This window comes from Gekko japonicus, unplaced genomic scaffold, assembly GCF_001447785.1.
Source record: "Gekko japonicus isolate JY-2015 unplaced genomic scaffold, Gekko_japonicus_V1.1 scaffold1987, whole genome shotgun sequence".
Lineage (NCBI taxonomy): Eukaryota > Metazoa > Chordata > Lepidosauria > Squamata > Gekkonidae > Gekko > Gekko japonicus.
The window spans coordinates 43,259-56,390 of record NW_015160277.1 but is presented as its reverse complement, the minus strand read 5'-3'; the positions used below and the strand labels follow the sequence as shown (position 1 = coordinate 56,390).

The 13,132-nt window shown below is 48.0% G+C and overlaps 1 protein-coding gene across 1 annotated transcript in view; it reads left to right on the top strand.

Annotated features, from left to right (window-relative positions):
* The window catches only part of EPB41L4B (erythrocyte membrane protein band 4.1 like 4B), a gene marked incomplete at its 3' end in the record, with an annotated part of 140,526 nt that overhangs the window by 93,665 nt on the left and 33,729 nt on the right, over positions 1-13,132 (top strand). The window contains exons 8-14 of the mRNA XM_015415274.1: positions 132-219; positions 524-612; positions 1,301-1,370; positions 1,536-1,705; positions 4,207-4,316; positions 6,688-6,718; positions 8,924-8,957. Of these exons, the coding sequence (XP_015270760.1) occupies positions 132-219; positions 524-612; positions 1,301-1,370; positions 1,536-1,705; positions 4,207-4,316; positions 6,688-6,718; positions 8,924-8,957 (592 nt within the window). The remainder of the gene's footprint in view (positions 1-131; positions 220-523; positions 613-1,300; positions 1,371-1,535; positions 1,706-4,206; positions 4,317-6,687; positions 6,719-8,923; positions 8,958-13,132) is intronic.

Below are 13,132 nucleotides of genomic sequence, written 5' to 3'. Positions count from 1 at the left end.
TTTTTTAAAAAAATGAATTTAAAGATCTATGTATAGTCTTCAAAATTGGGGTTTCTTAAAAACAAATTAAAAGAGAAAAGGGAAGACTTCCAGTTCAGCTGATTTCCACCCCCCCTCCCTTTCACGTCTAGGGGAAAGAGCCCCGTGCAGGCTGAAATGTGCTACTTGAACAAAGCCAAATGGCTCGAGATGTACGGGGTAGATATGCACGTTGTTAAGGTAAGAGATTTTTCATGGCAGGTTATTTTTGTAGCAGATGGGAAGGTTATGACTCAATGTGATGATTTATGCACTAAATAACGTTGCACTTAAAAGGCTTTCATCAGCTGTTCCCAGTTTCTCTTCTGACGAAGGGGACTTTAATGCTCAAAAGCACAGGCCCTGATAATCTGGTTGGTCTCTAAGTTGCTGCTGGACTCGAATCCAGCTCTTCTACGGCAGACCAGCACACCAACCCACGAAACAATTTTCCAGTATAAACCTGCCTGAAACTGCTTTCAACGTAATCTTGCCTTGTTTGTAGGGAAGAGACGGTTGTGAGTATGCCCTCGGGTTGACGCCGACGGGTATCCTGATCTTTGAAGGCGCAAACAAGATAGGCTTATTTTTTTGGTGAGTCCGTCCTGCTTACGTTTCAACCCCTTCCCCTCTACACCACGCTGGCTCTCATGAGGTGCACCCCTGGATGACAGAAAAAGTCACGCAAGTGTAAACTGCCATCAAGTCGCAGCCGACTTCTGGTGACCTCAGCGAGGGGCTTTCAGGGCAAGGGAGAAGCCGGTGCCTTCCTCTGAAGAGCTTTCCTTGGTGGTCTCCCTTCCGAGGACTGATCCTGCTTAGCTTCCAAGATCTGACAAGATTGGGCTATGCCCTGCTGCCTTCCCTCTTGGGAAAATCAGTACTGAATATTGTAGGACCTGCCGTAGAGCAAAGTCAAGGAACTTTGGGTAGTGGAACGTGCCCTCAAGTCACAGCTGACTTATGGCGACCAGTGTTCCCTCTAAGCTGAGTGAGTGTGAGCTAGCTCACCGGTTTTTATCCTCCGGCTCACACATTTCTGTCTCAGCTCAGGAAGGAGGGCTCCAGAGCAAACTAATTGATGCAGCAGCCAAATCGCCCCCTCACAACTTTAATGCCAGGAGCTCACAAAGTAGAATTTTTGCTCACGGGGCTCCATGGGTTAGAGGAAGCATTGATGGCGACCCTGGGCTATCCAGGTCAGGGCATAAAAGCGTTAGGCACCTTGATTGTGCTGTGTCTTGTGAATTAATCTGTGGTCACCTGTTTCCTTTCTCCTTAGGCCTAAAATCACCAAAATGGACTTCAAAAAGAGCAAGCTGACGCTCGTGGTGGTGGAAGACGATGACCAGGTACCCATCTCCTGGTTGGCTCGAGCCTGATCTCGCACTGTCTGGAGCTCTCTGATTTCTACAGATCCTGATCAGGGAGCCCAGACCACTGCCAGGTCCCGTGACCCTGATTTTAAAGTGCCAGCATGCGTGAGAACTTACCAGAGTTCTGTTTTCCTCTATTAGGGTAGAGAGCAAGAACACACTTTCGTTTTCCGATTAGACAGTGCTAAAACATGCAAGCACCTATGGAAATGTGCGGTGGAACACCATGCCTTCTTCCGGTTGCGCACGCCGACAAACACTAAATCCAGCCGGTCAGATTTTATCCGGCTCGGTTCCCGCTTCAGATTCAGGTACTTAATTGGATATGTAGCCTTGCTGATAAATCCACAAAAATTACTAGCCTACTTTTTCAAACTAGTTTAGTCGTCTATACACACCTGTGTTGGTCAGTTGTGGCATTTTTGATGTCTTGAAGGTGAAGGGTGGATGGTGGGTCAATTCTCTTTGATTTTGAAAAGCTCTCCTGACTAGGAATGTGCATTCGGTTCGGACTAACCGAGAAGCAAACCGAATAATGCCTATTCGGGATTATTTGGGCCTGCCGAAAGCCAAATCAGATTCTCTAATCTGATTCGGCTGGCCAAACAGGGTTTCCCCAAATGGATGACGTATATTCGGCATCCATTCGGGGAATCCCTTTGCTGGGTGAGGAAGGAAAAGTGTTTAAACTTAAAACACTTTCCCTTGCTTCTGGGGCTCCTGCAGCCTCACTGGAGTGACTCCCCGGGGGAGTCGTGCCGCGAAGGCAGCACAAGCCCCAGAAGTAAGGGAAAGTGCTTTGGCGGGCGGGCCGGGGAAGGTACGAGGAGGCATTTAAATGCCTCCTGCTCCTTCGAGGGCCTTCCCCGGCTTACCCACCTTGGCGGGCGGGCCAGGGAAGGCAGGAAGGGCAACTTCAGGCCTCGCCTGCTTCAGCGGACAGGCCGGGAGAGGCATCTAAATGCCTCCCCACTCCTTTGAGGACCTTCTCTGGCTCGCCCACCTCGGTGGGTGGGCCAGGGAAGGCGGGGGGGCTGTCTTCAGGCCTTCCCTGGCTCACCTGCTTTGGCAGGCGGGCTGGAGGAGGTACAGGGAGGCATTTGAATGCCTCCCCGCTCCTTTGAGGGCTTTCTCTGGCTTGCCCGCCTTGGCGGGCGGGCCAGGGAAGGTGGGGAGGGGAGCTAGCTCGGGGGGAGGCAAATTGTCTTCCGTTCAATGAAGGGAGCGTGCTGCCTCTGCGGTGTGACTCAGGGGGATTTAAACTTTAAAGTTTAAACCTCTCTGGTGGAACGCACCCTTCAATTTGCCTTCCCTTCAGTGATAGGAACCCCCCCCCCCCTTCAAGGGGAGGATTATTATACCCTATGGGGACAGTCCCCATAGGGTATAATTGAGCTGAATAAATTCAGCTAGTCTGATCATTCCTGAACCTCAGTATCATACCTATATTGGGATTCGGGAATATTGGCAAATACTGAAATTTTTCAGGTTTGGTAGATCCAAACCCAAAAAATTCTGAGGGTTTTTTTTTATGCACACCCCTACTCTTGACTAGTCACTTGGAGGCTATCCTTGCTTATCACAGGTGGGGAGGGACCATGGCTCAATGGTAGAGAAGGTCCCAGGTTCAATCCCCGTCATCTCAAGTAAAAGGACCAGGCTGGAGGTGATGTGAAAGACCTGAGTCCCTGGAGAGCTGCTTCCAGTTTGAGTAGACAGTACTGACACTGATGGTCAACGGTACAGATTGGCAGCAAAGCTGTTTTCATGGAGAACAGAGAGGAGCTGTGGGTGGAGCTGGACTAGAGAGGTGGCAGGCAGTGTTCCCTCTAAGCTGAGTTAGTGTGAGCTAGCTCACAGTTTTTGAGCCTCTGGCTCACACATTTTTGTCTTGGCTCAGGAAGGATGGCTCCAGAGCAAACTAGTTTATCCAGCAGCCAAATCTCTTGCTCACAACTTTAATGCCAGTAGCTCACAAAGTAGAATTTTTGCTCACAAGACCCCACAGCTTAGAGGGAACATTGGTGGCAGGATGGGTTTATCCAGGACTGACAGACCTTTTGCCATATAAGCTGTTCATGAAAACATTTTAAAGCAGGTTTTGATGGCACATTCTGAAGAATGACTTCTAACTGCTGTTGTTTTGGGTTTTGTTATGTTAAGAACATAAGAGAAGCCATGTTGGATCAGGCCAGTGGCCCGTCCAGTCCAACACTCTGTGTCACCCAGGGGCCCCCAGGAGGTCTATCAGCAGGGCCAGAACTCCAGACGTTCTCCCACTGTGGCCCCACAAGCACCAAGAATATGGAGCATCACTGCCCCGGACAGAGTGTTCCATCTATACCTTGTGGCTAATAGCCACTGATGGACCTCTGCTCCATATGTTTATCCAGTCCCTTCTGTAACCATATTAATATTCTGGTTGTTGCGAATGGCTGTCTACACTAGTTCCATTTCTGCATTTCTTACGTGCCATTTTGCCTTTTTATGAGGGATGCAAAGGAGCCATACTGATGCTTTTGTATCTAGCTTGTTTGTGTGTGTGTGGTTTTTGTGTTCTCGGGGGGAGGTTATGACCAGTGTTCCCTCTAAGCTGAGTTAGTGTGAGCTAGCTTTTTGCCTTAGCTCAGGAGGGATGGCTCCAGAACAAACTAATTGATGCAGCAGCCAAATCACTCGCTCACGACTTTAATGACAGTAGCTCACAAAGTGGAATTTTTACTCACCAGACTCCACTGCTTAGAGGGAGCATTGGTTGTGACATTAATCTAGTCTAAGATGCTAATGTTGCCCCTCCCTTTTTTTTAATAAGTGGAAGAACAGAGTACCAGGCAACGCATGGATCCAGGTTACGCAGAACCAGCACATTTGAACGGAGGCCGAGCAAGCGGTACCCCTCAAGAAGGCACTCGACTTTCAAAGGTTGGCATTCATAGCCTGTGCCTTTGTATGCCAGTTTTCCTTAGTCTGAACGCTCTGCTGAACTTGTAGCTTCTTTCTCCATTTCTTTTCACATGACATAAACAGCTTCATTTCATCTCAGCTTTCACGGCTGAAGGGATGTACGTTAAGGGATGGGTAAAGCAATGGTTGTGTCAGTTTCATTTATTATCTTTTCTTTTCCATTCCTAAGTCTGTTCTCGCAGAAGCACCTGAGAAATCCTCAAGTAAAACAGAGTTTTCCTGTATAATATTTGCTCCTTTGGGAAGGTCGTAAGGACATCAAAGGGAGTGTGTCTCAAGTACGGAGAAACGTCAAGCCTTGAAACTATCAAGGAGCACTAGAAAAGCCCACAGTCCACTTCTGATTGCAGCATCACTCTGCTGCAGTTGGCTGTAAAACAGGTTAAGCTTTCCCTGCTTTCTTCAGAATTTGAAATCTTTAACCCTGTGAAAAAAGTGTACCAGGTGCACACAAAACCATCTAGTTTTTATCAGAGGATTACAAGAAAGAAGCAAATGGGTCAGTGTCAAATATGCTGTCATGGTGTATCAGTCTGTCGTCTGTGGCACACCTTAACCACAGCTGCATTAGCCTTTTGGGCAGCATTCATAGAATCATAGAGTTGGAAGGATCCTCCAGGGTCATCCAGTCCCACCCCCTGTACAAAGCAGGAAATTCACAAATACCCGTACCCCCAGTGACCCATATTCCATGCCCAGAATATGACAAAAAAAAAAAAACCCTCCAGGATCCCCAGCCAAACATTCCCTTGTTAGGTTTTTTCAGATCCCTTCTCCTGCTTACAGAACTGGTTTTTGTACACACGTGTTGGCAGTGGGAACAGAGCAGGTGTGGATACTACATCCTTGTCGGTGTGGCAATGAACAGAGGAGGCCATTGCGTCATTGTAGGTGAAAATGGAGGGTGGAAGTGCTGTGCGTTTCCTTCCTCAAAGTGTCTGACACTTTGGCAGTCCACAAATGGCCGTGAGCAGACATTCCGTCGATGCTAACGCATATGGTTGTAGGAGCCATATATTGTTCCAGTCTTGTTCCATCTGCTCTGGCTCCCAGTTTGCTTCCCGGCTCAATGCAAGATGCTGCTATTGACTTTTGAAGCCCTGGGTACATCCTGGGATCAACATGTACCTCAAGGACTGCCTTCCCCCATACAGACCTACCCATTCACTCCAGTCATCCTCGGAGGCCCTGCCATTTGAAGCTAGATGGGTGGGAACCTGGGGGAAGGGGCTTCACAGTCGTGGCACCGAAACTTCAGAACTCCCTCCCCAGGGAGATTTGTCCGTCTCCCTCTATCAATGCCTTGTCATTAGCATATGAAAAGTTTTCTTGTTTCGTTTGGCATGCCCCCGATAATGCAGACAATGAAGAAAACAGCCGTGATGTCGTATTATGAAAATATATATTTAAACTGCTATTTTACAGTGAGTAGTATTTCTTCAACACTCAACGGAATTTGCATATACTCCCGTTTCACATGACCGCTTTATCTCAGTGTGCTGCGTGAATAACATTAGTTTACACGTCAACAATACTCATCTTTGAACTTAACACTCAACATTCTTCCCACTTTGGTGTGGAGAGCCAGTTTGGTGTAGTGGTTTGGTGTAGTGGTTAAGTGTGCGGACTCTAATCTGGGAGAACCGGGTTTGATTCCCCACTCCTCCGCTTGCACCTGCTGCTGTGACCTTGGGTCAGTCACAAGCTCTGGCACAGCTGTCCTTGAAAAAGAGCAGTTCCTGTCAGAGTTCTCTCAGCCCCACCCACCTCACAGGGTGTCTGTTGTGGGGAGGGGAAGGGAAAGGAGTTTGTAAGCCGCTCTGAGACACCTTTGGGTAGTGAAGGGCGGGGTATAAATCCAATCTCTTCTTCTTCTTCTTCATTAATGAAACAAATTCTTAACATGCTGAGTGTTAAGTTCGCAGATGAGTATTCCGTTGTACGCACACACACAAATGTACGCACACAAATTCTGTTGTGTGTGTGCATACATCTTGATTACCTGTTGAAGAAATACTACTCACTGCAAAATAGCAGTTTAAATATATATTTTCATAATACGACATCATGGCTGTTTTCTTCATGGTCTGCATCCTTCCCGTGATCTCTCTGTTGCTTACTGGCCCTCCTTCTAGTGTGCTGTCTTTGTTTTTAATTGGATTATTCTATCATTTTAACTGTATTTTTAGTTGCTTTAATGTTTATTATGTCCACTGCCTTGTGGACCCTGATCAGGTGGAAAGGTGGCATAAAAACGTTTTCAATAAACAAGTTTGCTGCTTTTCAACATTGTGATGCTCACGCTTGCTTTTCTTTGCTCTCCCTCCAGCCAACAACCCTATGAAATTATCTCCTCATTGGTAAGTGTCAGCAGCTGCTCTTTCGTTCTTTGGCTTGGTATCTGCCACCCATGACTCGGGCCCAATAAAAAGTTGCCTGCTGTAAGCGACCCTGTGCTACACCTCTGGTGTAGGAACGCAGCCCAAATGCATCACGCTTGGCTCTCCAGTATCGGCCTTTTATGGGTTGCAAAAAAAAAATAACATGTAGAAATAGATGCAGTTAAGCCTTTTAGGGCTGGCAAAGAGATAATGATCCCAAATTCTCATCTATGGCTTGGGGGGTCAGCCACACTGTTGTGCACTCTGTTCCCTTAGTGTGTGCAACATTCTTTTCTCCTAGGGCTGTATTGATGCCAAAATTAACTGTGGTCAGAACTAAACAGGGCTCACTTGGATACTAGCGACAGATTTCATTTTCAGAGCAGACTCTGTTCAACACTAGTAATAAAAGCTGGCGCTGATGTAATCTTTCATTATACTTAAGGCTGGCAAGAAGGGTGGGACATTCATGCTGGGGGAGGGGAGAGGCCGAGCACAGCTGCAAGTTTTTCAGTTACACAGAACTTTTCAGTGGTTGTACCTTTACTGCTTAATAGAGTTCTGGGTGGCTAAAATGTGTCTCTGTACTTCCAGTAGATGTTTGCCCCCTAAAACATCTTCCTTTGTGTAGTTTCTGTTTGTAAATGAACATAGGCCCCGGTCACACGGGCAGGAAACTGCGGGGGGGAAGCGTGGCTGTTTGCCCCAGGGCAAACTAACACGCAGTAAAGCGATCATACCTCCTGTGGAGGTTCTGTGGAGGAACCGTGGAGCTTCCGTGGTTACGGAGAGGCGGCGATCACAACACATGCCTGCGCGCAACGAAGAAGCGCGCGGCGCGGCAACCTAGTTTCCTTTTTCTGTGTACACTACGAATGTGCATGCTCCGTTGGGTGCTTGTGCGCAACCACGGAGACTTGGGGGGAAAAAAAACCACCTTCGCAAGGGGACATGGACGGGCGCCGGATGCCACCGGAAACGCGATCAGACGCCCGCCCTTGCCCCGCAGTTTCCGGAAACTAGTACCTCCGAGGTACTAGTTTTTTGCTCCGTTTTATCGGCGGTTCGCCACAGTTCAACCACGGGAGCTCTACGCTCCCCAGATGTTGCCGTGTGATTGTGCCAGGTAACTCCGCCTCTCTTCCGTCTATTTAGCGTGGCTTCTGCTCCGTGTGAACGGGGCCATAATAATTCTTAGATTCAGTTGGGTAGCCGTGTTGGTCTGAAGCAATACAGCTATGGTTTGGATCCCACCATTTCACTTCCATCAGCTTCCACACATTTCTCCAGCACTAGTTTCCTTCTGCTGACACCAGGTTGCCTTGTGTGGACACAAAAGTATCTTGCATCAACAGAAGGAGAGGCCTGTAGGCACCGCTGGAATGAATTGGTAGGATCCAATCCAGTGGCTTGCATTTACCCAGGATGCCATCCTGGGAATAAACCGTAGTTTGGAGTCCTGGTCTGTAGGACAAGCACAAACTATACTTTGTTGGTTTGGACATAACTGCAATGTAGTTTTCTGCAAACATGGAGATTATCTGGCCACACACAGGAGGGAGGGAGCAAATAACACTGAGGATCTACCAGGCTTGTTTATGCAGCAGCAAGCTGTAATTTGTCGTTGCATCTGAATCAAGCCAAAGTTTACATGGAATAATCTTGGGTCCCTTGCTATAGTCATGAAGACTCCCGAGGAATCACGTTAGAGCACAGAATGTACCGTTTGTTTTTGAAAGGGGACACTTTGCAGCAAAGAACCAGAAAAACTCAACACAATAAAAAAAAAAGATATCAGCACAGGCTGCAGTATTTGAAACTTCTAATACTGTTGGCGAGAACTCTGATACATTCACTTAAATAAGCTTTCCCTTAGCCATTGGCTCAGCTGTTCAGGTGTTGCAGAAAATTTCTCAAGTCTTTGGTTTTTGTAAAGAAAAAAAAAAGGCAACAAACAAGAGCTAGGGATAGATGGGAATTTGATATAAAGGAGTTAGGCTTGGATTGTTACAGCACTGGTCGCTAATTAGATTGAGTGTGTGTGTGAGAGAGAGGGGGGGTGTTAATGGGGATGTGTGTGGGAGATCAGTATTTCCTTGGCCTGTTTCACTCATGGATAACATGAGCTTCTGTGATACCTTTCAAAACCTATGCAAAAATACCTGATCCGTATTTTCGTTTCAGTGCTAAAAACAATCCTGAAGTCCATAACTATCAGGTAAGAGGCATACAGATTTGTTGTTTTATTACCTTAATTATAGGCCCAAGTAACGTCATGATTACTCACCTCCTCGCCTACCTGCTGTTGGATCCCCAAGCATCGAGAATAAATCCACGTTTTCAAGAAAAGCAAAATTTATTTCAAAGCGTTGAAGACATACTCAAACACGTTCTTTGTTAGAACTGGGGATACACAGTTAGGGCGAGCATAATAAAGGAAATTCAAACAGATACATATCCAATGAATAATATTCCCGCTGGCGGGCTACTGAAACGGTTGCGCGCCCAGTCCATGGGAACCAGGCAGAACATCAGACAAAACACAGGTGCAGTTCTCATGAGATAGCAATAGGCAAGCATTACAGCATCTTCTCCCCCACACATCCACCAGTAGTTATCTTATGCATTCCAGCACAGAAGCAGGATAGTATAAACAAGCCGGGTGCAACAGGGTAAGGATATGCACACAGAGGTCACAGAAAACAGAATGGCAGCTTGCTGACATACTGCCCCCCTTAAAATACACTTAAAACACACCTCCCGGGTCGGGCGGGAGATCTCCCGGGCTGGGCGGGAGACCTCCCGGTTTGTCCGGGAACCTCTTGTGGAAACTACGGATCAGGTAAGGGGCCCGAATATCCCCTTCTTCCACCCATTCGCGGTGCTGGGGACCGAAATCAACCCATTCGATAAGGTACCAGAGTTTACCACGTTTCAATTTACAATCAAGGATATCAGCGATCTCAAAATGTTCATCCCCTTCCAAAATGACAGGTGGAGGAGGAGTAACTGCTGGTCTCCAGGGAGACGGGCCAGGATCCTTCTTCAACAGGCTCATGTGAAAAACAGAATGCAGAGCACGTAAATTCTTAGGCAAAACAACATCAACCGCCACATTATTTATGACTTTACGCACTTTGAATGGACCAATGAACTTCCACCCCAATTTCCTGCTAGGTCGCAGCATCTTAATGTTCTTGGTCGAGACATACACAAGATCCCCAGGTTTCAGATCAAACCCCACCACCCTACCCTTGTCTGCCTGGGTCTTGTAAGCAGCCTTGGCTGCGTCAAGCGTTTGGCATAGCAGAGGCCATGCATTTTGCAATGAAGTACACCAAGTATTAGCATCCCCCACGGGACGTTGGCCCATCCCCTCCAGGAAAGGGAGGGGGGGGCTGTCGTAACCAGAAACAGCTTTATAAGGAGACATGCCCGTGGAGCTATGGACAGTGTTGTTATAACAATATTCAGCAAGAGGCAACAATTCACACCAATCATTTTGTTGATAATTAGTAAAACAACGAAGATATTGCTCCAGGGTCTGATTCACTCGTTCTGTTTGTCCGTCAGTCTCAGGATGATACGCGCTGCTGAGCCCTTGTTCCACCCCTAAAATGGAAAGAAGTTCCCTCCAAAACTTAGAAACAAATTGGGTCCCCCTGTCAGAAATTAATTTAGCAGGCAATTGATGAATTTTCACCACGTGAGACATAAACGATTTCGCCAACTTCTGTGCTGTAGGCAAGGAAGGAAAAGGCACAAAATGAGCCTGCTTAGAAAATAAATCAACAACCACCCAAATAACAGTGTTCCCTTTGCTCACAGGGAGATCAGTAATAAAGTCCATGGACACCACTTCCCAAGGCCTCGATGGAGTAGGGAGTGGTTGCAGAAGACCGGGAGGCTTGCCCCCCCTGGGTTTAGTTAAGGCACAGGTCTGACAGGACCGAACAAAAGTCAATAGGTCTTTTCGCATGTGTGGCCACCAAAACTGTCTGCGGATGAGTTGCAGTGATTTAACAAAACTCCAATGTCCTGCCAGTCTGGAACCATGAGCAGAATCCATCACTTCCCTCCTCATTGAAATAGGCACATACAGTTTGTCCCCAGAATAAATCAGACCTTCTGGGCTACGGACATAATCCGGCAATGCCCGCAGGGAGGCATTATCTTCATCAGTAAAAGCAGAAACATATTTCTGGACCCAGGCCCCCCCCCCCTAGGGAAAAGGGAAGGCGAAGTCTCATCAGAGCGAGGAATTGAGCGCGCTTGCGCGCGGGTGACAACAGCCCCCCCCAGGTGGGAGGGGGAGAAAACAGAGTCCATGATGACCTCACGCTGACTGTCATGCTGTGGGAGGCGTGAGAGCGCGTCTGCCAGGGAATTAGCCGTCCCAGGAAAATGACGAAGAGTGAATCGAAACTTAGCAAAGAAGTCCGCCCAACGAAGTTGTTTTGCGTTTAGAGAACGGGGGGATTTCAGCATTTCCAGATTTTTATGGTCAGTCCAGACTTCAAATGGCAGTTGAGCCCCCTCCAACCACTGCCTCCAAGTGGAGAGAGCCAGCCGGATAGCCGACGCCTCCTTCTCCCAAATCCCCCAGTTTCGTTCAGCGTCCGAAAATTTTTTAGACACAAATGCAAGGGGGTGTAAACGACCATCTTCCCCTTCTTGCAAAATAGCGGCTCCCATTGCCACATCCGAGGCATCAGTCTGGACAATGAATTTTTTAGTTTCATCAGGGCGCGCCAGCACGGGCTCAGACGTGAACATTAGTTTAAGTTTCTCAAAAGCCTCTGCGCAAGCAGGGGACCATTTAAGCGGGGCGCCTGGTTTTGTAGCATCAAACCCCTTTCCCTTGGTTTTTAACAAATCGGTTAGAGGAAGGGCAATTTGAGCGAAATTTTGGATGAAATTTCTGTAAAAATTGGCGAATCCGAGGAACATTTGCAATTGTTTGCGGGTTCTGGGGGGTTCCCAGTCAAGCACAGCCTGTATTTTAGCAGGGTCCATTTCCACCTTCCCCCCGGAGATGCGATAACCCAAAAAGTCAATGCAGGGCTTGTGGAATTCACATTTAGACAGTTTGGCGAACAGGTTGTGCTCATAAAGCCTCTTAAGGACCTGGCGCACCAATTTAATATGCGACGGTAGGTCCTGGGAATACAGCAACACATCATCAAGGTAAAGAACCACCCCTTTGAACAAAAATTCATGTAGGACCTCATTGATTAAGTTCATGAAGACCCCCGGAGCCCCTTGAAGCCCGAAGGGCATAACGAGGTATTCAAACTGCCCCAAGGGGGTATTAAACGCAGTCTTACTTTCGTCCCCCTCCCTAATGCGCACTCGGAAATATGCATCCCGTAGGTCAAGTTTCGAGAAGATTTTGCCTTTGGTGGCCTCTGCTACCAAGTCCTTGATAAGGGGGAGGGGGTAGGCATTGGACAAAGAAACAGCGTTCAAACCCCTATAATCCGTGCACAATCTGAGCCCCCCGTCTTTCTTCTTTCGGAAGAGTACCGGCGCGGCGAAAGGGGAGGAAGCCGGGCGAATGAAACCGCGGGCCAAGTTTTTATCAATAAAATTCCGCAGTTCAACTTTCTCAGCCGGCCCCATCGCATAGATTTTACCTTTAGGCAATTTACAATCAGGCAAGAGTTCAATAGCACAGTCAGTAGAGCGATGGGGGGGCAGTTCGTTAGCTTCTTCTTCGCCAAAAACTTTCGCCAAGTCTCTATACTCTCGAGGCAAAGACGCTAACTCTTCCGGCTTCAAAGCGCCGCAGGGGAACTGCGCGGCAGGCCGGTCTCCCCACGAATCCAACCAGCAGTGATCTACACATTTTGGCGACACGAATTTGACAACCCCTTCTTCCCACAAGATGTAAGGGTCATGGGTAAATAGCCAGGGACTCCCCAGTACCAAATCAAACTGCGACTTAGGGGTAACAATGAAGGTCCTGGATTCCCAATGATCGCCAGCCCCCAACCGCAAAGCCATAGTCTCATGCGTACAAGGTTCCATGGGCGCCCCATCCATTTGGGTAAAAATGATGGGAGATTTCAAGGGGGTTATCCCCGCTTCCAGTGTCAATAACACTCTAGGGCTGATGAGATCCCTCCCACACCCAGAATCAATCAACGCTCTCACCCTGACGTGGGTACCCAGGAGCGGATTCATTAAAGAAACAGTCACGAAAAACAGGGAAGGGGTTTCTCTCACCACCTTGGGCGCAGTGCTGGAATGGCCGTGTCGTTTTGCGCCTCTCACAACAGGCCGTTGTCGTTTTCCGCCGGTTCAACCTCCACGTCCTCTTCTGACTCGGCAGCAAGCGGCTCGGTTCCTTCCGGACCTTGGGCCGCCTGAAGAGCTTTGGAGAATCGTGGT